General features: G+C 35.4%; 1 protein-coding gene across 3 annotated transcripts in view; it reads left to right on the forward strand.

Annotated features, from left to right (window-relative positions):
• The window catches only part of LOC123527379 (caspase-2-like), a 48,179-nt gene extending 22,143 nt beyond the window's left edge, over positions 1–26,036 (forward strand). For 2 of the 3 annotated variants that reach the window (XM_045306774.2, XM_045306775.2), the window contains exons 5-9: positions 3,068–3,241; positions 9,561–9,786; positions 10,718–10,936; positions 14,711–14,811; positions 19,605–26,036. In XM_045306774.2, the coding sequence (XP_045162709.1) occupies positions 3,068–3,241; positions 9,561–9,786; positions 10,718–10,936; positions 14,711–14,811; positions 19,605–19,778 (894 nt within the window). In that variant the 3' untranslated portion in view covers positions 19,779–26,036. Of the gene's footprint in view, positions 1–3,067; positions 3,242–9,560; positions 9,787–10,717; positions 10,937–14,710; positions 14,812–18,769; positions 18,857–19,604 lie in introns of those variants that run through there. The other variant, XM_045306776.2, reaches the window with a different exon arrangement.
• Positions 26,037–26,705: the final 669 nt, after the last annotated feature.

A 26,705-nucleotide genomic window follows, 5' to 3' on the forward strand; every position in this document is an offset into this window, starting at 1 on the left:
GTGGTATGTGTACAGTAGATACTCATTGATCACAGTGTAACTGATTCATGCACATTACAAGCTCAGTGATCTAAATGTAAATGATTCATGTGGAGCAGATACTCAGAGATCTCAGGTGTAAATGTTTTCCTGTGTAGTGGTACAATAGATACTCCGTGTTCAGATTGTGGATGATTCATGCACAAGAGATCCTCAAAGATCTCAGTGTAAATGTTTCCTATGTAGTGGTACAATATATGCTCAGTGTTCTGATTTTAAATGATACATGGACAAAAGATCCTCAAAGATCTCAGTGTAAATGTTTCCTATGTAGTGGTACTATAGATACTCAGTGTTCTGATTGTAAATGATTCATGCAAAAGAAATACCCAGAGATCTCAGTGTAAATGTTTCCTATGCAGTGGTACTATAGATACTCAGTGATCTGATTGTAAATGATTCATGCAAAAGAGATACCCAGAGATCTCAGTGTAAATGTTTCCTATGCAGTGGTACTATAGATACTCAGTGTTCTGATTGTAAATGATTCATGCAAAAGAGATACCCAGAGATCTCAGTGTAAATGTTTCCTATGTAGTGGTACAATAGATACTCAGTGTTCTGATGGTAAATGATTTATTGACAAAAGATCCTCGAGATCTCTGTGTAAGTGTTTTCCTATGCATTGTAGATACTCAGTGGTCAAGATGTAAGTAATAGCTCAGTTATTCAAATGCAGGCGCCCCTGTACAATAAGCACTAGGTGATCTGAGTGTAAATGATCCATATACAGCGAATATTCATTACATCTCCCACATATAGTGGGGGAGACATATTGATTTAGTGCTGTATGTCTGTCTGTTTATCACAAAGTTTGCCCTGGCTTCTCAAACACCTCTGAAGGGATCTACATTAAACTTCACAGGATTGATCATTGCCAAGCTTAGTTGTGCATTTTGTCAGCAATTTTCCGCTTCGATGATTTTCGGTGAAGTCATTGCCCTTGATTCATCAAATTTTATTGTGTTTCGGCCAATTATCTGATGTTGTTGTGCAGATTTCCACCAAACCTTACATATTAGTTCTAAGCCTCATTATGAATATTGTTGGCATATTCTGGTTCATTGATTTTCAGCAGAATTATGGCCCTTGATTTGTAATATTTTACAGTGTTTACACTACTTGATGTACAGCATTGGCCTGAAGTTCACCAAACCTTTCAAGTGATTAGTATGACAAATGTGGCATCTTGAAATCGAGGGCTGAGCACGAAACTGTTGTGTCTTGTTCTTTATTTACATACAGTAACAATAGTTTCGTGCTCAGCCCACAAAACTCTACATGTTAAGTGATTGGAGACATATGTTTTTAGCTCACCTGTCACAAAGTGACAAGGTGAGCTTTTGTGATCGCGCGGTGTCCGTCGTCCGTCCGTGCGTCTGTAAACTTTTGCTTGTGACCACTCTAGAGGTCACATTTTTCATGGGATCTTTATGAAAGTTGGTCAGAATGTTCATCTTGATGATATCTAGGTCAAGTTCGAAACTGGGTCACGTGCCATCAAAAACTACGTCAGTAGGTCTAAAAATAGAAAAAATTTGTGACCTCTCTAGAGGCCATATATTTCATAAGATCTTCATGAAAATTGGTCAGAATGTTCACCTTGATGATATCTAGGTCAAGGTTGAAACTGGGTCATGTGGGTTCAAAAACTAGGTCAGTAGGTCTAAAAATAGAAAAACCTTGTGACCTCTCTAGATGCCATATTTTTCATGAGATCTTCATGAATATTGGTCAGAATGTTTATCTTGATGATATCTAGATCAAGTTTGAAACTGGGTCACATAGGGTCAAAAACTAGGTCATTAGGTCTAAAAATAGAAAAACCTTGTGACCTCTCTAGAGGCCATATTTCTCAATGGATCTTCATGAAAATTGGTCAGAATGTTCACCTTGATGATATCTAGGTCAAGCTCGAAACTGGGTCACGTGGGGTTAAAAACTAGGTCAGTAGATCTAAAAATAGAAAAACCTTGTGACCTCTCTAGAGTCCATATTTTTCATGAGATCTTCATGAATATTGGTCAGAATGTTCACCTTGATGATATCTAGGTCAAGTTCGAAACTGGGTCATGTGGGATCAAAAACTAGGTCAGTAGATCTAAAAATAGAAAAACCTTGTGACCTCTCTAGAGGCCATATTTCTCAATGGATCTTCATGAAAATTGGTCAGAATGTTCACCTTGATGATATCTAGGTTAAGTTCCAAACTGGGTCACATGCGGTCAAAAACTAGGTCAGTAGGTCTAAAAAAAGGAAAACCTTGTGACCTCTCTAGAGGCCATATTTCTCAATGGATCTTCATGATTATTGGCCAGAATGTTCACCTTGATGATATCTACGTCAAGTTCGAAACTGGGTCACGTGGGGTTAAAAACTAGGTCAGTAGGTCTAAAAATAGAAAAAACCTTGTGACCTCTCTAGAGGCCATATTTCTCAACGGATCTTTATGAAAATTGGTTAGAATGTTCAGCTTGATGATATCTAGGTCAGGTTTGTAACTTGGTCATGTGCGGTCAAGAACTAGGTCAGTAGGTTGAAAAATAGAAAAACCTTGTGACCTGTCTAGAGGCCATATTTTTCACGAGATCTTCATGAAAATTGGTCAGAATGTTCACCTTGATGATATCTAGGTCAAATTTAAAAGTGGGTCACGTGCCTTCAAAAACTAGGCCATTAGGTCAAATAATAGAAAAACCTTGTGACCTCTCTAGAGGCCATATTTCTCAATGGATCTTCATGAAAATTGGTCAGAATTTTTTATCTTGATGATATCTAGGTCACATGTGCTCAAAAACTAGGTCACTATGTCAAATAATAGAAATAATGACGTCATACTCAGTTCAACACTGGGTCATGTGGGGATAGGTGAGCGATTCAGGACCATCATGGTCCTCTTGTTCATAAAAAACAATCCCTAGTTTCAGTGTTGACAATATCCTGTAAATTGTGATAACTAATTAAGAAAATTGAGAATTACTATTAAAGTTTCCTTATAACTTGTAAATTTCCATTTTTCTTCTTTCAGACGTATCCAATGGAGAAAAACAAAAGGAGACAGGCGCTAATCATCAGTAACCGAACATTTGACGAGGACAGGTATGAGGACAGAAAACTAGCCGACATGGACAGCTTCCGTATACAACAAGTTCTCAAACAGCTCGATTTTAAAATTCAAATGAAGACAAATGTGAACAAAGAGGTACAGCTTGTTATATTCATTAAGGCAATTAAGTTTTTTAGCTCACCTGTCACAAAGTGACAAGGTGAGCTTTTGTGATCACGAGGTGTCCGTCTTCCGTGCGTGCGTCCGTGCGTGCGTGCTTCCGTCCATAAATTTTTGCTTGTGACCACTCTAGAGGTCACATTTTTCATGGGATCTTTATGAAAGTTGGTCAGAATGTTCATCTTGATGATATCTAGGTCAAGTTCGAAACTGGGTCACGTGCCTTCAAAAACTAGGTCAGTAGGTCTAAAAATAGAAAAACCTTGTGACCTCTCTAGAGGCCATATATTTCACAAGATCTTCATAAAACTTGGTCAGAATGTTCACCTTGATGATATCTAGGTCAAGTTTGAAACTGGGTCACGTGCCATCAAAAACTAGGTCAGTAGGTCTAAAAATAGAAAAACCTTGTGACCTCTCTAGAGGCCATATATTTCACAAGATCTTCATGAAAATTAGTGAGAACGTTCACCTTGATAATATCTAGGGCAGGTTCGAAACTGGGTCACGTGCCATCAAAAACTAGGTCATATAATAGAAAAACCTTGTGACCTCTCTAGAGGCCATATTTTTCATGGGATATGTATGAAAGTTGGTCTAAATGTTCATCTTGATGATATCTAGGTCAAGTTCGAAAGTGGGTCATGTGCGGTCAAAAACTAGGTCAGTAGGTCTAAAAATAGAAAAACTTTGTGACCTCTCTAGAGGCCATATATTTCATGAGATCTTCATGAAAATTGGTCAGAATGTTCACCTTAATGATATCTAGGCCAAGTTCGAAAGTGGGTCATGTGCGGTCAAAAACTAGGTCAGTAGGTCAAATAATAGAAAAACCTTGTGACCTCTCTAGAGGCCATATTTTTCATGGGATCTGTATGAAATTGGTCTGAATGTTCATCTTGATGATATCTAGGTCAAGTTTGAAAGTGGTCACGTGCCATCAAAACTAGTCAGTAGGTGAATAATAAAAAAACTTGTGACCGCTCTAAAGGCATATTTTTCATGGGATCTGTATGAAAATTGGTCTGATGTCATCTTGATGATATCTAGGTCAAGTTTCGAACAGGGTCATGTGCGGTCAAAAACTAGGTCATTAGGTCTAAAATAGAAAACCTTGGACCTCTCTAGAGACCATACTTGTGAATGGATCTCCATAAAAATTGGTCAGAATGTTCATTTTGATGATATCTAGGTCAAGTTTGAAACTGGGTCACATGCCGTAAAAAACTAGGTCAGTAGGTCAAATAATAAAAAAACCTTGTGACCTCTCTAGAGGCCATACTTTTCATGGGATCTGTATGAAAGTTGGTCTGAATGTTCATCTTGATGATATCTAAGTCAAATTTGAAACTGGGTCAACTGCGGTCAAAAAGAAGGTCAGTAGGTCTAAAATTATTAAAATCTTTTGACCTCTCTAGAGTCCATATTTTTCAATGGATCTTCATGAAAATTGGTCAGAATTTTTATCTTGATAATATCTAGGTCAAGTTCAAAACTGGGTCACATGAGCTCAAAAACTAGGTCACTATGTCAGATTATAGAAAAAATGACGTCATACTCAAAACTGGGTCATATGGGAAGAGGTGAGCGATTCAGGACCATCATGGTCCTCTTGTTTTAAGTTTCATTAAGTTTTTTTGCAGGGATTTCAAATTTTAAAGGGATTTGAAGAGCATTTAAACATTTCACCTTCATCTAAGTAAGATAATAGACTAAACATTATATATGCAATATCCCCTATAGTCTAGTATATTATTGATCTTAATCCATACCATGCTGGACACGATTGATTCTGCCTTTGTGACCAGTGTAGATCAGTATCAGCCTGCACATCCATGCAGTCTGATCATGATATGCACTGTTCGCCATTCAGCATCTTTTTGGTAAACACCCCTTTTAACAGATAATGGTACTGTCCAAATTGAAAGATGGACAAGTTCATTATAGAAATTTAGCAGGGTAAGGGTTAAGTGTCTGCCACCTAACTTAGAGGTCAGTACTGGTTCTTCCTAGGAAAGATGGTTTTGGCATGTATCGGTGCTACAGATTGGGCACATTGAAAGAACCAGACTGTCTATTGATAAGTTAGGCAGACATGTTTATATCTCGGCATAGCCAAGATAAAGGGTACCCCTGATGTTGCACATATGGTGAATTTTAAACTCAATCAAAATTTCATATCTTATCATGTGATTTCAAGGTACATCCTTTGAGCACAAGAATCTATCAGGGTTTTCTTCAGTTATGCGAAATAAAAAAGTTACGGATGCTCAAGGAACCACACCTCTTAGGGCCTACGGACTCTACATGCCGAAGCATAACATACCTAGATAACACAGAAAAAGTTATTCATGGTGTTGAAAATAAGTTAAATAGTTGCATTAAGATGTTTTCAATATTGCTTTATGGAATATAAAGTTGATTTTATGAATTTCATAATATATCCAGAGCTGGATATCAAAGTACCATCAAATGAGACAATATGCACTGCCTTCCAATTTACATTCTGAACAGAAAACTAAGAAGAGTATGGCAAGCTTCCTTGAAACCTATTAAGAAATATGTATATAAATAGAACTAAAGGTTTCAGATAATAGCTTTAAACACTTTTCTGATACAGAACCCAAAACAAATTGATATCAAGGCCTACGGACTCTACATCCATGTATGGTTACTAGTAAAATAGTTGCTGCAGTACAATATTTCATAGTCAGTTTCCAGAATTAGTGATATTTTCTGACAGTCTTATAATTCTTAGATCATTTAAGAGCATTATATAACTAACAACTTTATTTTTATTATTATTTTTTTTTTTTTTTTGCATTTTGATTATTTGAACTTTGCAAAGACACAAGTGAACAAACACTGTTTCATCATAAGAAGAACATGAACAAATCATAGAAATGTGTCAGTGTACCTCACTTTTGGTTTTAACAGGAAGATCAATCACATTCTAATATGACTAACAATGCTTTAATCATCACAACGGTATTATGTTGATGTCTCGTCAATGTGATATTTAGCGCCATGTGCCCATCAAGAAATAGCACTTTCAAATGTCATGAAACATGTTTTAAACAAAATGTCACATTGCACAAATGTGTTGATCAATTTAAAAACATACTTAGTTATTCGCTTTGCTGAATAATTCACAATAATTTTCATCCGAATTGAACTCTACCGCAAGACGTATTACCGTTTCCGGTCCTGGCGTGTATAAAAAATGACCTACTATTGGCGCCATGCTTGCGCGAAGAAACAGTTCCATTATGATTATATCTGATATAAATTTTACAATAAAGAAATTATTAGAATCGAAATAATTTATAGCAAAACAGTGCTTTATCAATATCACTATTTATACACTCGGGCGTTTATAAGTCGTCCGAAATAATTTCACGAGGGCTGTGCCCTCGTGAAATTAATATGCCCGATGTATAACTGCCCATCATGTATAAATAGTGATAAAGCACTGTTTTGCTGTAAATTATTTCTTAAATAAAACATGTTTAAACCTAGAAAAGAAGTTCCTGAATTCAAATATAGAATGGTTGCATATTTAAAATACAGACTAATATAGGGCTACGGACTCTACACAATATTTTTCATCCCTGCTTCAGTCAACAGTACACAAAATTATGCAAAAAAATTGCTTTCTTCAGCTATTTGGTTCCTTGTTACAGGTCTCATGTTTGATATGCTTGTTTCTTTACATTATCTGGAAATAGATTGGTAAATGTAACAGAAACGGGAATCGTTATGGAAGTGTAGAGTCCGTAGGCCCCTTTTATACCATTTTAACTTGTATTTATTATCAATATATAAATACTTTGTTAATACAATTTTTGTTATAAGTCTGATACAGTGTATCCTTAACCGTACTTTATGATACTAAACAAACATCAATATGCATTAGATCTGTAAGATTAGTGTTGGATATTGGCAAAAATATAATTAATTTATTACAATTATATCTTTTTTCCCGTTATACTGTTTACTATCAACATCTTAGATGTTTGAAAGAATGACGCTCTTTTGTTATATCATAAATGAGAAAAATTATTAGTATTAGATATGATTATTGCATAAAAAATTCTGATTTAGTTGCATGAATATGGTGGGGCTACGGACTCTACAGGGCTACGGACAACCATTTTTTGTTCAAAACTTTTTTCTGCTTCTTCTCTGAAGAAATGTCTTTTCTGTACTTAGTATGTGGGATAACACGGAAGTAATCAAAGGATCATTTTTATATTGCTCTTGTTTTTGTGCAAGCGGTACACTGTTGAAAATGGGGCTATGGACTCTACATAAAAATGTCAAGATTCATCTATCATTTTTCAGAAAATAATGTAGTGCAAATCAATATCTTGCTTTTAGATGCTGGCAAATGTGTTTCTTTTTCATGATTATAATGATTATATCTGCCAGTTTAAAGAATAACTTTGGTATTCCCTTTGTAGAAACAGAGCAGGTAAAAACCATCAATGCATAACGAAGTGATGGATTTAGTTATTTGTAAATATCTTGAATATTTTCGGACCAATTTCAAATCGGTAAAAAGTATGTCTTACCAGAATGTCATTTGAAGTTAGAAAACTTGAAATAAAAACTGTAACAAACTAAAATAGTAATTAAATAAATGGTCAAAAAGTAATGAATTTTCCGTGCAACAGCATAACGATTAAAAATGAGCCATTTTTCGACTCTCCAACCCTTGTAAATAAAAAAATACTGAACAAAAGTATGATAAACCATACATCACCAGAAAGCCCTTATAAATATCTTTTTAAAAAAGAATAAGATGATATTGTATTCCTTAAATATTGTCAGAAATCAACATATAACACAGGGGAATATGAAAGTGCCCATTTATCTTGGCTTTGCCGATCTGTAAAAGGATTTTATCTATTTGTTTGGGGGTGGGGGTGAGGGGGGGGGGGGGGCTTTCTCTCACTTTGTCTCTCTAGTCAGGTCACTGTGTACTGCTGGATGAATTTGGCTTTCTGAGTGGCTGCCTTTGTATGTAAGGTGCCTTTGAACGTGTTTTTAGCTCACCTCAGCCACAGGCTCAGGGTGAGCTATTGTGATTGTTCACCATCCGGTATCCGGCTGTCCGTTGTCCATCCACACTTTCTTTTAAACAACATCTCTTCCTAAACCATCAAGCCAATTTTGATGAAACTTCACAGGGATGATCCTTGGATGGTCTTCTTTGAAATTTTTTTAAAGAATTGAATTCCGTACAGAACTCTGGTTGCCATAGCAACTGAAAGGAAAAAATTTAAAAATCTTCTTGTCCAAAGCCACAAGGCCTAGGGCTTTGATATTTGGTATGTAGTATCATGTAGTGGGCCTCTACCAAGATTTTACAAGTTATCCCCCTAGGATCAAATATGGCCCCGACCCGGGGGTCACATGGTTTATATAGACTTTTGTAGGGAAAAACTTTGAAAATCTTCTTGTCTAAAACCATAAGGACTAGGGCTTTGATATTTAGTATGTAGCATCATCTAGTGGGCCTCTACAAGGATTGTTCAAATTATCCTCCTAGGATATAATATGCCCCACCCTGGGGGTCACATTGTTTCTATAGACTTATATAGAGAAAAACTTTGAAAATCATCTTGTCAAAAACAAGGGCCTAGGGCTTTGATATTTGGTTTGAAGCATCATATAGTGGGCCTCTACAAAGATTATTCAAATTATTCCCCTGGGGTGAAAAAAAGCCTTGCCACGGGGTTCCCTAGTTTTACATAGACATATATAGGAAAAAACTTCAAAAATCTTCTTATCTGAAAGTTCAAGGCCTATGCCTTTGATATTTTGTATGTATCATTGCCTAGTTGATCTCTAACAAGATTGTTTGAAATTATGCCCCTGGGGTGAAAAGGGGCCCTGCCCCGGCGGTCACTTAATATATGAGTTATATAGGAAAAAATACTTTAAAAATTATCAGATCATATTTCCTAGACTGTTTAATTATATTTACCTGATGACCCCAAGTGATTAGGAGCCATTTGACTGTGACCTTGACCTACTGACCTACTTTCTTATTTTTCAAGATGCAACCTTGAAATTTGGATGACTTGTACAGTTTTGCACACCAATCTAAAATCTGACTTTCAGTGACCATGAATTTGACCTACTGACCTACTTTATAATATCTTAGCATCAGTTTACCATATTACTCAGGTGAGCGATGCAGGGTCATCATGACCCTCTTGTTCATGAAAAGGGCACTTAATTAATATGTATATTGTATACTATTTATTGACTTGGTTTCAATTTGTAGACCCTGGACAAAGTGTTAAAGCAGGAGAGAGAACAGGATGGAGTTGAGCTGTGTGTATTTGTACTTGTTATACTGTCCTATGGTGGTACTGGAACGATTATGTGTACTGATGGAGAAATGGTCCAAGTGCAAGATATAGTGAACCTTTTTTCTGCCAAAAACTGCCCATATATGGCTGGTGTACCTAAACTGTTTCTTCTACAAGCTTGTGGAACTATTCTGAAAAGTTTGTACATCTGTTACATAAAATTTTCTCTTGTTTGTTTTTTAACCATTTTCATGAATAGATATTCTTCTACAATTCAGATTTTAACAAAGCTTCTCACAGTTGTAAATAAACATATGGCCTATAATATTGTGAAATAAAATGTATAGGTCCATGCGCTTATTTTTGAGATATTTGCCCATGATTAAAGTGATCCGCACATTTCAAGCTGGTTTTAAGACATTATTTTGAAATATGTAACATGTAAAATGTTTAAATATCATATTTTAAACTTTAGAAACCATTGCAGTAAATTTACTGACAGGTTGCCATTTATTCATAAAATGATTTTCATTTCTGTACGCCAAATACAGGCTTTATTCTACGTTATCCGGATAAATGACATTACGCCATCACTTCTGGTTTATCAAACGTGCAGAACTACCTTAACTGGGATAAGAAATAAGAATAAAATCATTGACAGATCAGTAGGATGTCATTTATTAATGTATATAAAAAACATAAATACAACTTTATTTTTATAAAACAGCAATTAAACACATCAGCAGAGGCTCTAATCACAGTCTTTGCATTCCTCAGAGCTATTTGTCACTCTTTCATTGTAAACTTTGTTCACTGTTTTGATATAGCTAATCTCAGATATAGCAAACACTTTTTTGTGACCCTGATGAGTTTGTTACAACAGGGTTTTACCATGTATTGTACAAGTGGGTAGTCTAAGAATGTTTAAAAAATAAAGGTAAAGTAAAAAGGTATACTATACTAGTATAAAAATTACCATCATAGACTGTGGAGAAACAAGGTTAAAATTAAAACTTTATTACCTAAATAATGATGATATAAAAAGAAAAAAATGTGTACGGAGTGATAAAAATAATTGATTTTAAGCAGTCCATTTGGAGTATCACAATCTATCTTATGACAATTTTAGATATTGATGGTAATGCTGAGGGAGTTAGTAAGAAAGACAGTACTACACAGGGTATCGTTACTGGAATAGAAAGCCTGAATCTTGGTGCTGCAGGAGGTGGAAAAACTGTCATTGACACAAGGGGAAGTTTACATAGCAGCAGCTCGGAGAGTTCACTCTCTGAGCCTCTAGCACTGGAAAATACAAGTGACATGCTTGTTGCTATGGCAACAACTGCAGGTATAATTGTCAAATATGAAATATTGAACTTGATACAAAAGAAAGTTATTGCTATAATGTCAGTGGATTCATTCTAAATGTTTTGAGTGTTTAGTAATGTTATGAGACTAATTTCAAACAAGAGGACCATGATGGTCCTGAATCGCTCACCTCTTCCCACATGACCCAGTTTTGAGTATGACGTTGTTTTTTCTATTATTTGACATAGTGACCTAGTTTTTGAGCTCATGTGACCCAGTTTTGAACCTTAACTAGATATGATCAAGATAAAAATTCTGACCAATTTTCATGAAGATCCATTGAAAAATATGGTCTCTAGAGAGGTCACAAGGTTTTTCTATTATTTGACCTATTGACCTAGTTTTCGAAGGTACGTGACCCTGTTTTGAACTTTACCTAGATATTATCAAGGTGAACATTCTCACTAATTTTCAAGAAGATCTCATGAAAAATATGGCCTCTAGAGAGGTCACAAGGTTTTTCTATTTTTATACCTACTGGCCTATATTTTGACCGCGCGTGACCCAGTTTCGACACTGACCTAGATATCATCAAGGTGAACATTCAGATCAATTTTCATGAAGATCCATTGAAAAATATGGCCTCTAGAGAGGTCAAAAGATTTTAATAATTTTAGACCTACTGACCTAGTTTTTGACAGCAGTTGACCCAGTTCAAAACTTGACCTAGATATCATCAAGATGAACATTCAGACCAACTTTCATACAGATCACATGTACAAAAGTATGGCCTCTAGAGAGGTCACAAGGTTTTTTTATTATTTGACCTACTGACCTAGTTTTTTAAGGCATGTGACCCAGTTTCAAACATAACCTAGATATCATCAAGGTTAACATTCTGACCAATTTTCATGAAGATCCATTCAAGGGTATGGCCTCTAGAGAGGTCACAAGGTTTTTCTATTTCAAGACCTACTGACCTAGTTTTTGATCGCAGTTGACCCAGTTCAAACTTTACCTATATATCATCAAGATAAACATTCAGACCAACTTTCATACAGATCCCATGAAAAATATGACCTCTAGAGAGGTCACAATGTTTTTTCATTATTTGACCTACTGACCTACTTTTTGATGGCACGTTACCCACTTTAGAACTTGACCTAGATATCATCAAGATGAACATTCTGACCAATTTTTATGAAGATCCATTAACAAGTATGGCCTCTAGAGAGGTCACAAGGTTTTTCTATTTTTAGACCTACTGACCTAGTTTTTGACCGCACATGACCCTGTTTCGAACTTGACCTAGATATCATCAAGATGAACATTCAGACCAACTTTCATACAGATCCCATGAAAAATATGGCCTTTAGAGAGGTCACAAGGTTTTTCTATTATTTGAACTGTTGACCTAGTTTTTGATCGCATGTGACCCACTTTCGAACTTGACCTAGATATCATCAAGATGAACATTCAGACCAACTTTCATACAGATCCCATGAAAAATATGGCCTCTAGAGAGGTCACAAGGTTTTTCTATTTTTTGACCTACTGACCTAGTTTTTGACGGCACCTGACCCAGATTCGAACTTGACCTAGATATCATCAAGGTGAACGTTCTGACCAATTTTCATGAAGATCTTTTGAAATATATGGCCTCTAGAGAGGTCACAAGGTTTTTCTATTTTTAGACCTACTGACCTAGTTTTTGACGATACCTGACCCAGTTTCGAACTTGACCTAGATATCATCAAGGTGAACATTCTGACCAATTTTCATGAAGCTCTTGTGAAATTTATGGCCTCTAGAGAGGTCACAAGGTTTTTCTATTTTTAGACCTACTGACCTAGTTTTTGACGGCACGTGACCCAGTTTTGAACTTGACCTAGATATCATCAAGATGAACATTCTGACCAACTTTCATAAAGATCCCACAAAAAATGTGACCTCTAGAGTGGTCACAAGCAAAAGTTTACGGACGGACGAACGCACGCACGGACGACGGACGCTGCGTGATCACAAAAGCTCACCTTGTCACTATGTGACAGGTGAGCTAAAAAACATTGGTAAGTAACTAAAGTTTAGAATGAAATTTAGTTGTAAAACAGAAGTTTACAATCGTAATTCCTCAATAACAGTTTGATTTTAGTCATAATCAGCGTGTTTTTCTATAAAAAACAGATTTAAGCTGACATTCATTTTACTGTTTGTTCAGTGATTCCTACCTCTGCTATTTTTAGATTCATCTTCACTGGAAAATATTAATAATTTATCATATTACCATAGATTCCAGTTTTTAGCTCATCTGTCACATAGTTACAAGGTGAGCTTTTGTGATCTTACGTCATCTGTCTACAATTTCTTGTGAACACGATAGAGACCACATTTTACAATCAATTTTCATCAAACTTGCACACAACTTGTATTGGCATAATATCTCTGACCAGATCCCATCATGGGTTGTAGAGTTATGTGAAAATTTGATATTTTGGCTTGTAAACATGATAGAGACCACATTTTGCGATAGATTTTAATCAAACTTGCTCACAACTTGTATTTGCGTAATATCTTGATTCTTCTTAAAAACTGGCCAGATCCCACCATGGGTTTGAGTTATGGTCCCTGAAAGGGCCAATATTTGTTATTTTGGCTTTGAATCCATATAGAGACTTCATTTATGGTTTAATTTGATACAAACTTGCAAAATATCTTTAACAACAATAGATCTTGGATTCCATGATGAATCTGTTAGATCCAGTCATAGGTTCCGAAGTTACGGCCCCTGATTGATCCCTGAAATAGCCAAAATTTGTTAATTTTTACGTTGTGAACACTATAGAAGTGTCATTTTACATTTGATTTTACCCACACTTACAAACAACTTTAGTCCTAATAAGATCTTGGTTCCTTCGAAAACCAGCTAGATACCATCATGGGTTCTAGAGTTACTGCCCCTGAAAGGGCAAAATTTTCTGTTTTTTGCCCTTTAAGCCATTTTGAGGTTTCATTTATACTTTGATTTGAAACAAACTTGCACAGAATGTTTATCTTGATGACCTCTAGACAAGTTAGAAACTGGGTCATGTGGGGTCAAAAACTAGGTCACTAGGTCAAATCAAAGGAATAACTTGTTAATACCCTAGAGGCCATATTTATGACCTGTCTTCATGAAACTTGGTCGGAATGTTTATCTTGATGATTCCAATGCCAAGTTCAAAACTGAGTCATATGTGGTCAAAAACGAGGTCACCTGTTGAAATCAAAGGAAAAGCTTGTTAACATCCAAAAGGCCACATTTATGACCCTATCTTCATAAAACTTGGTCTTGATGATTCATAGGCCAAGTTAGAAACTGGATCATGTAGGGTCAAAAACTAGGTCACCTCAGATCAAGGGAAAAGCTTGTTAACACTGTAGAGGCCACATATATGACCCAATCTTCATGAAACTTGTTCAGAATGTTTGTCTTGATGATTCCAAGGCCAAACTTAAAAAAATGAGTGATATAGGGTCATCATGACCTCTTGTTTGTAAATGTAATGACATATCTAGAAAAATGTGAAACATAGAAGCAGTTGGTTTTTGTCCTTGCCAAGATAGAAAAAGTAGTAAAACACAGAACACAGTATTAAAAATTCATCAAAACTATTCATTTTAATCATTTTATATATTTGTATCTATTGTTAGAGAACTGAGTAAATTATTTATATATATATATACAATGATATAATGCCTTAGAAGGAAGAGACTCTTCAAGTGCCAGGAATGTAACATAGCGCCAGGAATGTAACATTGTATTTAAACATTTCAGATATGAACCATGCTCAATACAGCTCTCTCTTCATGCTGGGACTGTCATATATAATTAGCAACTTTGCCAAGTCACACCATTTCATCTTATTGCTGAAAGGGGTTTGTAAATCTTTGTTATTATATTCTAGATGAGGTATATTTCCTTACAGAACATAGATGGGTTGCAAGAAAGTTTGTTCCCTTTAAACAAACAATTATATAATGGTATTGAAATGTAACTTAAAAGTAAGTAAGTGCATCATGCTTGTTGTTCATGGGGGTCGGTCACCTGCAGACTTTACACAAAATGTATGTTGCAATATGTGTCACCATCTGTAGCTACTCGCCATGTTTTAACAAATATTTGAACGGACCAGGAAATTATTCCATTATCATCAGATTTGAACCTGAAATTAACTACAAACAAATTTTTTTTTAATTCATTGTAACACATTAAAAAATACATTTTGGGAAACAATCTTAGCAAAGGGTATGAACATGGTTAAGAAATACTGAGAAATAAACAGTTGCAAAAATTGGTATAATTTAATAAAAACTGCCGAAGATCCTTTGGAAGCATAGAATGCAACCAAGCGAAATAATAGCAGACTCCGTTTAATCGAGTCTGTTCATGAGAGGTAAGAAAGTGCAACACCCATTAGCCTTCTAGCACCAGCTTAAGCGGAACTCTATTACCCATGAACATCGAGTGGACTCCATGATCCCAAAGGACCAGAGTCACTGAATCCAAGAGAGACTTTTTTACAGCCACCTCACAGCACTTAAAGATTGCTGTTGTGATAGTTAATAAAATCCACATTAAACCACAATAGCTGAGTCTCCAGAAAATTTAATAATGATTGGGAGTTTCATTAGTATGAAATAACCAATTTTACTTAGGCAGTCATTAGCTCGCCTGACTTTTGAAAAAAATCTTCGAGGTATTGTCGTCATTTGATAGTTGGGGTTGGGTTAAAATTTTTGTTTAGGTAAAACCTTTTCTCAAAAACTGTAAGAGCTAAAGCTTTGAAACATTGCACACTTGTTTGTCATCATTAGGAGACCATTTAGGCCAAGAACCATACCTCTGATATGCATTTTGTCAGAATTATGGCCCTTTTTGTACTAAGAAAATTTCTTGGTTAAAATTTTTGTATAGGTCCACTTTTACTTAAAAACTATAACAGCTACTGGTTTCCAAGTAGTTTCCGGACCCAAGTAGTTTTCCGGACCTTTTACATTTCGTGCTGTATATACTTAACGCTGTCGTAAAGCATCTGGGTAACAATATCATATTATCTAGACCATTGTTGCCTTTACATTGCAGCGAAAACCCAGCATTACCAACTTATTTATTATTTGAATATCCCGGTTGTTTTAACTTACTTCGATGTAAAGTTTACACAAGAGATTGTCAACTGCAGGGGAATTCCAGTTACAGTGCGCATGCGCTGAAATTGAGGCCCATTGAAGGTAAACTTCAGTCAATTGATGCTCCCATTTACTTACGATACAATAAAAACATTCCGTTAGTAATAAAATAAAACAATGAAAGTCATACAAGAATCGACCTATTCACACTACGGCATTACATTATCGATTAAAAATAGGTACCAAAATAGACAGGTATTTACCTATGATACCATCTATTAATCAAACGCTCGTGATGAAATAATGCACGAAGGGGCACCTGGGGTCTTCCTCCACCATTAAAAGCTTGAAAGTCGCCATATGACCTATCATGTGTCGGTGCGACGTTAAATCCAACAAAATAAATAAATAATCTATTAATCAAATGTTTAGCAGCAGTGTCCATGCCAAAGTGGTCAAGGCGCTAGACTTCCAATTTTGAGACCGGTCGTGTTCTTTCTTTTTTTAAAAAGTTGTTAATTACATTAAAAGTTCGTAATTTCTTTTTTGAAATATTACCAGTCTGCTAAATACGTCTCGTCATTTTAGCGTGACGTTGCAAATGTCATTCAAACATAATTAGATGTAACTGTAATGAGCATATAATAAATCTGGTATTTGTTAAATTCTTGAAATATACTTTTCAAATCATCATCAGGCCTTAGAATTATGTTTAAATTTTGAATATATGTAACGAAATCGGAAATCTTTGCTTTTACAGAAAGGTTACAACTTTTACAATAAAAGGTCCGGAAAACTACTCGGACTAACTCAGATATTAATGGAATTAATTGCCCCGTTTGAGGCCTCATCTACATTTGTGTTATGAACTCTAGTGTAATACGAATTCTGCATGGTATTAACGAAGAACCTAGCTTTTTATCTGTGAAAATTTTATGTTTCTACTATGTTTTGTTCGAAAGTTAGTGGCAAAAAATAGCGATTTCGGTCCGGAAACTACTGGGAAACCAGTACAGCTTTGAAACTTTGCATGCTTGTTTATCATCATTAGGTGACTATGTAGGCCAAGAACCATGATTATGTATGCCCAAGAACCATAACTCTGATATGCATTTTGTCAGAATTATGGTCCTTTTTGTAAATTTGAGTTACTTGGTTAAAATTTCTGTTTAGGTCACCTTTTCTCAAAAACTATAAGAGCTACAGCTTTGAAACTTTGCACACTTGTGTATCATAATTAGGGGACTATGTAGCCTGAGAACCATAACTCTAACCTCATTTTATCAGAATTATGGCCCTTTTTGTGCTTAAATTCTGAACTATAACTCTTTTCTTACTTATTGTCCACCACTTGCAGACGGGCGATGACGATGCCCTTGTCTTTTATCTGATGTTAAAATTTCTTCAAAAAATATTTAGAATTCTAATGAAATATTTATAGTGCAAAAAAAATGCAAATAAATAAAAACTGGTGAAAACACTAAAGACCTATGATGAATTGTTGAGCAAGACAATAGTTATTGTAAAAAAAACATTTAGTTATTGTCATTATCAGCCATACTTTTGATAATTTAATAAGGCATAAAATACCAATGAATAACTTAATATATTTTTAAAAAATCTTATATAATCATTGTGAGTACTTTCTATTTGGGTATGAATGTTTTTGAACTCCAGATACTTGTAATAAACCTGTGGTGTATTTACATCACAAATGAACAGTACTAAGTTGTTTCTTAACTATAATTTCTTGTTCAGTACTCCATTTGATGCTGTTAAATATTTTCAGTTATTGTTTATTTAACGAATGTTTCTCATTGCACAGTTGGTGCAGCCGTTCTGCGCAGGCGCGGAATTATTATCCATAAGTGCGCACGGCAAAATTATTCATTTTTCTGCATGTCCGCATGCATTTAGTGTATCAAATACATAAATATACTGACTAGAGGTTAGGGTTAGTATCACCATGGTTACAAAATGTATACATTTAAGATATTTTCTTTCAAATTTAGTTAATCCGGTACATACCGGAGTCTGTAATATATCACAGGTGCACCAACTCTGTATTTAGTCACAGCCTTATTTAACTTGAATATATTTACAGGTAACTCTGTTTGCATTAAAAATTATTAATGAAGACTTGTTTCCCTTCTCATAACTAGTTTTAATATAAAATCAGGCCAGGCATTTTTCAAGACTGGTCCTGATTTCAGGCTTTTGATTGCCAGAATTTACCTATTGAAAAAGGAGATCTCAGACCTGAGAATGTAGATTTTCAGGCTTTTGGTATTTTACTGAATGCCATCCATGACACTTTAGTTAAAACGTGGCAATATTGATGTCGTGTCAACATACTATTTGGCACAATACTGATGCTGAGAAAGAGTGCTACAACATTTGTTAAACTATCTTACATAAATACATTCAGAATTGAAATGAAATAACATGACATTGTTGATTATAAAGCATGCAGAATAACTCACTTGATGTCTCTGCACTCCTAAATTATTACCACCTGTGTTATAATTTTAGTGATGACTGTAACAGGTTAAATGATGACTGTAACGGGTTAAAGGCTTGTGATAATTCCAGTGATGACTGTATTTCTGGTGAACACGTTAAAGGGGTGTGATAATTTTAGTGATGACTGTATTTCAGGTTGACAGGTTAAAGGCGTGTGATAATTTTAGTGATGACTGTATTTCAGGTGAACAGGTTAAAGGCGTGTGATAATTCCAGTGATGACTGTGTTTCAGGTGAACAGGTTAAAGGCGTGTGATAATTTTAGTGATGACTGTGTTTCATGTGAACAGGTTAAAGGCGTGTGATAATTCCAGTGATGACTTTGTTTCAGGTGAACAGGTTAAAAGCGTGTGATAATTCCAGTGATGACTGTATATCAGGTGAACAGGTTAAAGGCATGTGATAATTTTAGTGATGACTGTATTTTAGGTGAACAGGTTAAAGGCGTGTGATAATTTTAGTGATGACTGTATTTCAGGTGAACAGGTTAAAGGTGTGTGATAATTTTAGTGATGACTATATTTCAGGTGGACAGGTTAAAGGCGTGTGATAATTTTAGTGATGACTTTATTTCAGGTGAACAGGTTAAAGGCTTGCAATAATTTTAGTGATGACTGTATTTCAGGTTGACAGGTTAAAGGCGTGTGATAATTTTAGTGATGACTTTATTTCAGGTGAACAGGTTAAAAGGCGTGTGATAATTCCAGTGATTACTTTATTTCAGGTTGACAGGTTAAAGGCGTGTGATAATTTTAGTGATGACTTTATTTCAGGCAAACAGGTTAAAAGGCGTGTGATAATTCCAGTGATTACTTTATTTCAGGTTGACAGGTTAAAGGTGTGTGATCATTCCAGTGATGACTATATTTCAGGTGAACAGGTTAAAGGCGTGTGATAATTCCAGTGATGACTCTATTTCAGGTGAACAGGTTAAAGGTGTGTAATAATTTTAGTGATGACTGTATTTCAGGTGAACAGGTTAAAGGCCTGTGATAATTTTAGTGATGACTATATTTCAGGTGAACAGGTTAAAGGCGTGTGATAATTCCAGTGATCCTATGAAGCTAGTTGAGTTCAAACACTCGTTGACTAAGAATCTGTACTTGTTACCAGGCTATCCACACGATGTACCCGGTGGTGCCACTGGGAGCACTCTCCCACAGGGTCCATTCGGAAGTACAAAACCTTCATGAGATTACTTCGTAGTGTAGTTTAAAGAGAATCAACCAAAGACTGAAGCGTAAAACAATGCCAAACTTCATCATTTCAAATTCAAATTATACTGAATCTTGAATACAATAAGTGACATCTCTGGTTGTGTATGTGTATGTATATATATAACGTATGTATGATAATGGTGTTGATTACCCAATCATGAAATAAAAGCAGGGCAAAATCCAGATTACAGTATTGCTGCCGATCATGTTTTTTTATCTGTCTTGTTGTTGCTAGCATAATATCCTGTGTACATCTGCCAGTTGCGTTTTCACATTGTGTTATTACTAATATACCCTATATAAACTACTACTGAACAGGGTTGAATTATGCCCTCATCTTTTCCTTTTACACACAACTTGACACACACAACTTTACACAAGTTGTTTTCCTTTGATGTCAGGAATGTCTGCTGAAGCAGTTACAAAACTGCACAGTTTGTTCTACAGACTAAAGCCTTTAAGTGATATTTAAAATCAGAGTTCCTACAAATTCATACCTTCTGTAGGTTTCATTACCAAATTCAGCTTCCTGTTCTAATGCCTAATTTAAAAGTGTTTTTGCAAGTTCTTGCAAGTTAACATATGAAAAGCGTGCCAACAGTAAGGCCACACAAGATTCTTTATCCAAACAAAACATTTAGCAGACTTATACATTACTCCCTGATTTCAAAAGGCGGGGAAAAAAATGATTGTGTATTGTTAGATGTTAAGTAAGACAACCTTTCAGTTTTAAGGGATATTTTGCTTTGCAGAATTGGAACTATTTTACAAAAAAAGTGTGCCAGTTTTCAGAATGAAGAGTTTTTATTTACTCGGATGTTTTTCCAGTGAAAATAGAAAATTTTCAGGACTGAGATAATTGTCTGGTTTATGGAGGGCATACCGGTTTTGATGTTTTTATTGAGAGTGGTTTCACTATATCTTGTATTCTCATTTTATGCATTCTACATTCTATTAATGTACCATTTATTGTTCTATATAATTGTATGGTTTGTAAGTTAAGGAAATGAACTTTTAGCATTTGATAATTTATTTTAATTTGTACTATTTTTGTTTTTAGTGGAATCAAGTAAATTCATCTTTTGTATTTTTGTATTGACTTTCAGAAACTTGACAATGATTCACTAACAAATACAGAAAATATATAGTTTACTGTTACTGAATGTCTTGGCTATAAATAGTCAAAATTATGTGCCTAAGGTCCAAAGTCACTTAATTTTGACTAATGAATGACAAGACATTCCAGCAAACAGGAGTTTTATTATTTGACATCAGAAATAAATTTTCAGAGATTTTTTTTTTTACTTTAGCCCCATAAATATGAATTGAACATAGATCCTTCATAAATCACAAACTATTTATTGGTAATTTTTAGCTCACCTGAGCCAAAGGCTCATGCTGAGCTTTTGTGACCGGTCAATGTCCGTCGTGTGTCGTGTGTCCGTCAACATTTTCTAAAAAAATCTTCTTCTTGAAAACCACCTGGCAGAATTACACCAAACTTCACAGGAATGATCCTTGGATGGCCCCCTTTCAAAATTGTTCAAAGAATTGAATTCCATGCAGAACTCTGGTTGCCATGGCAACCGAAAGGAAAAACTTTAAAAATCTTCTTGTCCAAAACCACAGGGTCTAGGGCTTTGATATCTGGTGTGTAGCATCATCTAGTGGTCCTCTACCAAAATTGTTCAAATTATCCCCCTAGGGTCATATATGGCCCCGACCCGGGGGTCACATGGTTTACATAAACTTATATAGGGAAAACTTTGAAAATCTTCTTGTACAAAACCACATGGCGTAGGGCTTTGATATTTGGTATGTAGCATCATCTAGTGGTCCTCTACCAAGATTGTTCAAATTATCCCCCTAGGGTCAAATGTGGCCCCGCTCCGGGGGTCCAATGTTTTACATAGACTTATATAGGAAAAAAAGTTTAAAAATCTTGTCTGAAACCAAAGCACTTAGACCTTTGATATTTGGTTTGTAGCATTGACTTATGGTCCTCAACCAAAATTGTTCAAATTGTACCCCTTGGGTGAAAAAAACCCCTGCCCTGGGGGCCCTAAGTTTTATATAGACTTATATAGGAAAAAGCTTTAAAAATCTTCTTGCCTGAAACCATACGACCTAGGCTTTTGATATCTGGTATGATGCATTGTCTAGTAGTCCTCTACCAAAATTTTTCAAATTATGCCCCTGGGGTTAAAAGAGGCCCCGCCCTGGGGTCACTTAGTTATTATGTGAGTTATATTGGAAAAATACTTAAAAAATCATCTGATCCTATTTCCAAGATTGTTTAATTATAATTACCTGATGACCCCAAGTAATATGATGTCACTTGACTATGACCTTGACCTACTGACCTACTTTCTTGTTTTTTAAGATACAGCCTTGAAATTTGATGACATACACAGTTTTGCCCACAAATCGTAAAACTGCATTTTATTGACCATGAATGTGACCTACTGACTTTCTTAATATTTTATCATCAGTTTGACATTTGAAACATGTAGCTCATATTACCCAGGTGAGCGATCCAGGGTCATCATGACCCTCTTGTTATTTGTTGTCATGTAATGATTTATAATGATAGGAAAATTAATTGCCAGGAATGGAGGAATTTTGTTATTTTAATGGTTTAATGGCATACCACAAAATATATATTAAAGAAATATTAGAAGTTCCCTATTACAGACTAGATATAGGTTGTTTAACAATATTAAATTGATGTTTAGTGTTATAAAGGATAATGTAGAGAAATGTCAGTTTCAGAATCAGGACCAGGCATTAATTTAAAAAAGCATTTGCAATGTATAAATTTTTTAAAGGTAAAACTAGTTTTGTTGGGAAATTATTTTATATTTTCGTTTGTGTTAATTTTTGTGTGAACTATATTGTTATTTCAATCTTATATCAGAGACAGTTGTTGCATTCACTTGTCTTATAGTTTCAGAGCAGTAAAGCTTCTGATTGACATCAAAATTAGTAATCATAAACACCTTCACCACTAGAGCATCGCTCCCTAAAAGTTGGGATTGTATTTCGGGTCTCTTGTGTCAAAGTCAAGGTCATTGATACTTTAAAAGAAATTGATATTTATCAATACCTTCAGTTTGGATGAAACTTTTGTTACAAAACTTTGTGTGAACATAGCTTTAATTGAAACAAAAGGTGGGATTGTATTTCGGTTACTCGGGTCAAAGTTACTGTTACTAAAATAGAGAAACAGTATCTGCTAACATTGAAAACCTGGTCTCGGGGCATTGCAGCATTTATTGTGGATATTGCACTAGTGTTTTAACAAACTAACATTGACGTCATTTCAAGTAAGGATGTAGTTGGTTGGATTAATTGTCTGTATAGATAGTTTATAAAGGAACAAACTTGATATTTCAGCAGAAAAAGCACAAATGTGGTGGAAAGAATCTTTTCATACATTTGCATCTTTCCACAGAGCCTCGCATTTTGCTATTTTATTCACACTGTTTGATCAAGCCTAGGAGTTTTCAGGACTTGGTCCTGATTTCAGGTTTTCGGCTGCCACAATTTCCCTGTGTGATTCAGTTGAAAAAGAACATGTCAGTATTTCTGACTTGATGTTTTTGACTGAATCCCAGGTCGGTTGATAATTAGCTCACCTGTCACAAAGTGACAAGGTGAGCTTTTGTGATCGCGCGGTGTCCGTCGTCCGTCCGTGCGTCCGTCCGTCCGTAAACTTTTGCTTGTGACCACTCTAGAGGTCACATTTTTCATGGGATCTTTATGAAAGTTGGTCAGAATGTTCATCTTGATGATATCTAGATCGTTTGAAACTGGGTCACGTGCCATCAAAAACTAGGTCAGTAGGTCTAAAAATAGAAAAACTTTAGGACCTCTCTAGAGGCCATATATTTCACAAGATTTTCATGAAAATTGGTCAGAATGTTCACCTTGATGATATCTAGGTCAAGTTCGAAACTGGGTCACGTGCCTTCAAAAACTAGGTCAGTAGGTCTAAAAATAGAAAAACCTTGTGACCTCTATAGAGGCCATTTATTTCATAAAATCTTCGTGAAAATTGGTCAGAACATTCACCTTGATGATATCTAGGTCAAGTTTGAAACTGGGTCACGTGCCATCAAAAACTAGGTCAGTAGGTCTAAAAATAGAAAAACCTTGTGACCTCTCTAGAGGCCATATATTTCACAAGATCTTCATGAAAATTGGTCAGAACATTCACCTTGATGATATCTAGGTCAAGTTCGAAACTGGGTCACGTGCCGTCAAAAACTAGGTCAGTAGGTCAAATAATAGAAAAACCTTGTGACCTCTCTAAAGGCCATATTTTTCATGGGATCTGTATGAAAGTTGGTCTGAATGTTCACCTTGATGATATCTAGGTCAGGTTCGAAACTGGGTCACGTGCGGTCAAAAACTAGGTCAGTAGGTCTAAAAATAGAAAAACTTTGTGACCTCTCTAGAGGCCATATATTTCATGAGATCTTCATGAAAATTGGTCAGAATTTTCACCTTGATGATATATAGGTCAGGTTCAAAAGTGGTCCACGTGCCGTCAAAAACTAGGTCAGTAGGTCAAATAACTGAAGAACCTTGTGACCTCTCTAGAGGCCATATTTTTTATGGGATCTGTATGAAAGTTGGTCTGAATGTTCGTCTTGATGATATCTAGATCAAGTTCTAAAGTGGGTCACGTGCCATCAAAAACTAGGTCAGTAGGTCAAATAATGGAAAAACCTTGTGACCTCTCTAAATGCCATATTTTTCATGGGATCTGTATGAAAATTGGTCTGAATGTTCATCTTGATGGTATCTAGGTCAAGTTTGAAACAGGGTCATGTGCGGTCAAAAACTAGGTCAGTAGGTCTAAAAATAGAAAAACCTTGTGACCTCTCTAGAGGCCATACTTGTGAATGGATCTCCATAAAAATTGGTCAGAATGTTCATCTTGATGATATCTAGGTCAAGTTTGAAACTGAGTCACGTGCCGTAAAAACTAGGTCAGTAGGTCAAATAATAAAAAAACGTTGTGACCTCTCTAGAGGCCATACTTTTCATGGGATCTGTATGAAAGTTGGTTTGAATGTTCATCTTGATGATATCTAGGTCAGGTTTGAAACTGGGTCAACTGCGATCAAAAACTAGGTCAGTAAGTCTTGAAATAAAAAAACCTTGTGACCTCTCTAGAGGCCATACCCTTGAACGGATCTTCATGAAAATTGGTCAGAATATTCATCTTGATGATATCTAGGTCAAGTTTGAAACTGAGTTACTAGCCTTAAAAAACTAGGTCAGTAGGTCAAATAATAAAAAAACCTTGTGACCTCTCTAGAGGCCATATTTTTCAATGGATCTTCATGAAAATTGATCTGAATGTTCACCTTGATGATATGTAGGTCAGTTTCGAAACTGGGTCACATGTGGTCAAAAACTAGGCCAGTAGCTCTAAAAATAGAAAAACCTTGTGACCTCTCTAGAGGCCATATCTCTAGAGATCTTCATGAAAGTTAGTGAGAATGTTCACCTTGATGATATCTAGGTAAAATTGAAAACAGGGTCACGTATCTTCGAAAACTAGGTCAATAGGTCTGATAATAGAAAAACCTTGTGACCTCTCTAGAGACCATATTTTTCAATGGCTCTTCATGAAAATTGGTCAGAATTTTTATCTTGATAATATCTAGGTCAAGTTCAAAACTGGGTCACATGAGCTCAAAAACTAGGTCACTATATCAAATAATAGAAAAAAAAAGACGTCATACTCAAAACTGGGTCATGTGGGAAGAGGTGAGCGATTCAGGACCATCATGGTCCTCTTGTTTCAGTATGAAAAGATACTTGTGTAATATCCTCAATATAAAAACCATGTACTGGTGTGTTTTTAAGTACAGATTGAACTGCACTTATTTTTACATGGAAGTTAATCAACATTTTCTCCAAACATCACTGCAGTGAGTGTTGTTAAGTCCTGACATGTCTGTAACACCAACACACTTCCCTGTGTATTTGCCATAGATTGAACCCTAGTCGCTTACACAGAGTCAGTGATTGTGATTTCAGCGAAAGGCATATTCACACAGATAGGCCATGTCAGTAGATAGGCCATGTCTATTATATTTGTGTCATTTCTGACCTGATGACCAGGCTGTTCTATAATTTAATCAGATGACTAACATGCTGTGATATTTGTTTATGTATACCAATTATGTTATTATATATAATAAAGTTGAAAGTCAATTATTTTAAGATGGTATGTTTTATTTTAAACTGTATTGTTTTAAGCCAACTATTTCTTTAAATACGAGATTGCGTTGTTATGTCTATGTTGAATGAGACGGAGATGTGTGTTTATACTGTATCAGCAGGATTATTTTAGCATGAATTCTAGGATCAAGTTTCTCATCCTGTATATACTAGTATTAATGATCTAATCATGGATATAATAATAAATAATTTCCACTTGTATATACTAGTGTTGATTATCTCAACATGCATACCCAAAAAATAATGTCGGCATACATGTGCCAGTAAAATATCTCAGCATACATATACTAGTTTCTGATAATCACAGCATACATACTCTAGTTACTGATAATCATGGCATAGATATACTAGTTACCAGTTACTGGAACAGACCCGGAGAGAGAGTAGAAACTACTCGCACCCTAGGTGGCTCCAATTACATGGTAATTGAAGTGATGGCCAGTTTAACAGCATGCAGTCAATAAAAAGCAATAAATCACATGTAGCAGCGTTGATAAGCATTGATGCAGGACATGTATAAAATGATAGTGTGATGTTTATAGTGAAGGCATGTGCATTTAACTGCATGTCTTTTAAATGTGTCCATTTTTTTTCAGGAAACTTGATATATGGATATAAGACAAAATTAATCAACATCAATTT

The sequence above is a fragment of the Mercenaria mercenaria genome, chromosome 14 (genome assembly GCF_021730395.1).
Source record: "Mercenaria mercenaria strain notata chromosome 14, MADL_Memer_1, whole genome shotgun sequence".
Classification (NCBI taxonomy): Eukaryota; Metazoa; Mollusca; class Bivalvia; order Venerida; family Veneridae; genus Mercenaria; species Mercenaria mercenaria.